General features: G+C 34.6%; 1 protein-coding gene across 1 annotated transcript; it reads right to left on the bottom strand.

Annotated features, from left to right (window-relative positions):
- Positions 1–199: 199 nt before the first annotated feature.
- On the bottom strand, positions 200–418 carry SARC_14068 (hypothetical protein; the record flags this gene model as incomplete). Its single annotated transcript, XM_014291799.1, has 1 exon — positions 200–418. A coding segment is annotated over one exon (219 nt), but the record flags the coding sequence as incomplete, so codon positions are not given.
- Positions 419–1,396: the final 978 nt, after the last annotated feature.

The following is a 1,396-nucleotide window of genomic DNA, read 5'->3' as shown; positions in this document are numbered from 1 at the left end:
TTATATAATATGATAATATAGATATACAGACATCTATACCTATGATAGAGGTATACTGAAGTACAGGTGGGTTTAAACTGGTCGTTACACTCGTGTCCTGTTACCATACGCGTTGTATTTGAGCATATGTCTAACATATATGTGATTACCGAATATGTATATTTATACGGAATCCTCAGTACAGGGTGTTTATACTCACCGGAACACTCTCAAGATATTTGAAGGTTACTAATCCATCGTTCGTACGATAATTCGTTGATGACATGGAGTTCAATTCAGACAGCCGTGCTTGCTTGAAGTCCTGGATGACGTCAAAATACTTTTTGTACTTGTCCTTGCTCACAGAGCCCACCGATACAACCAATATGGGAATGGCTGCCTGGCTGGCTATGGTATCGCTCATGTCTAACGCAGACATGGTGGTTGTCTTCGTACTGGGGTACGTCTACACTCTATGGAAGACTCGCGCTCAGCAGATGGTAGTCATGCACTATTTATTTATCACTAAAATATCTATCTCTCATTATAAATATGCAACACCAAAATTAGCTTTTCTAGGGTTTGTATACAGTTTATTCAACAAAGGGCAACAAGATTTATATATATAAATATATATGAATATATGTCCTATTTTCAGAAAGCAATGATATATAACTATAAATTTAAAAAATATATATACCATCGCCTTCTAAATTATACACATATATAAATATTTATCGTATAGCCTATACAACCACTGATCGAATAATCTCAGAATATACAAACACATAGGTTTATTCTTGAGGATAATAAAACTGAAAACCAATAAATATACTAAAACCACGATCGACAGAAATAAAACCAAAGCCTGTTTTCTTCTTCTCTTTGTATTTATAATTTAGAGGGCTATATTCTTGATTTTTGTTTTTTAAAACGAATCCCTTGTGTTGAGAGTTGACTGTTGAGCAGAGACTTGAGATTGAAGTTGAGAGTTTTCAAGTACTTGAGTTATGAATAGTGGAGTAGTAAGCACTGTTGGACTACATTGATGAATATTTTTTTTAATATTTTTTATTAAAACAATATAAAAGTTTACGCAAGTCACGACTCACGACTCACGAGTGACGCATCACTTTAACAGTCAACGACCTCTCTGATCTTTCACAATTTGTGCAGTATGTACATATGTACATACTCAGAGTCTCAGGACTCAGAGTCATCCGATACAGGATACTGTACGTACTGTCACTTCTCTAAGTTTTTTGTTTTGTTTTTTTAAACAAAAAACAAAAACAAAGTAGTACTGCTTTAAAAATACTACATGCTACAGTCTACACTACTGACCACAGTTACAGTCTACAGTCTACACTACACTCTACACTCTACAGTGACTATAATACACTGAAAACTGACCCTC

This window comes from Sphaeroforma arctica, assembly GCF_001186125.1.
Source record: "Sphaeroforma arctica JP610 unplaced genomic scaffold supercont1.4099, whole genome shotgun sequence".
NCBI lineage: Eukaryota > Ichthyosporea > Ichthyophonida > Sphaeroforma > Sphaeroforma arctica.
The sequence above is the reverse complement of the archived record's forward strand: the minus strand, read 5'-3'. Positions and strand labels throughout refer to the sequence as shown.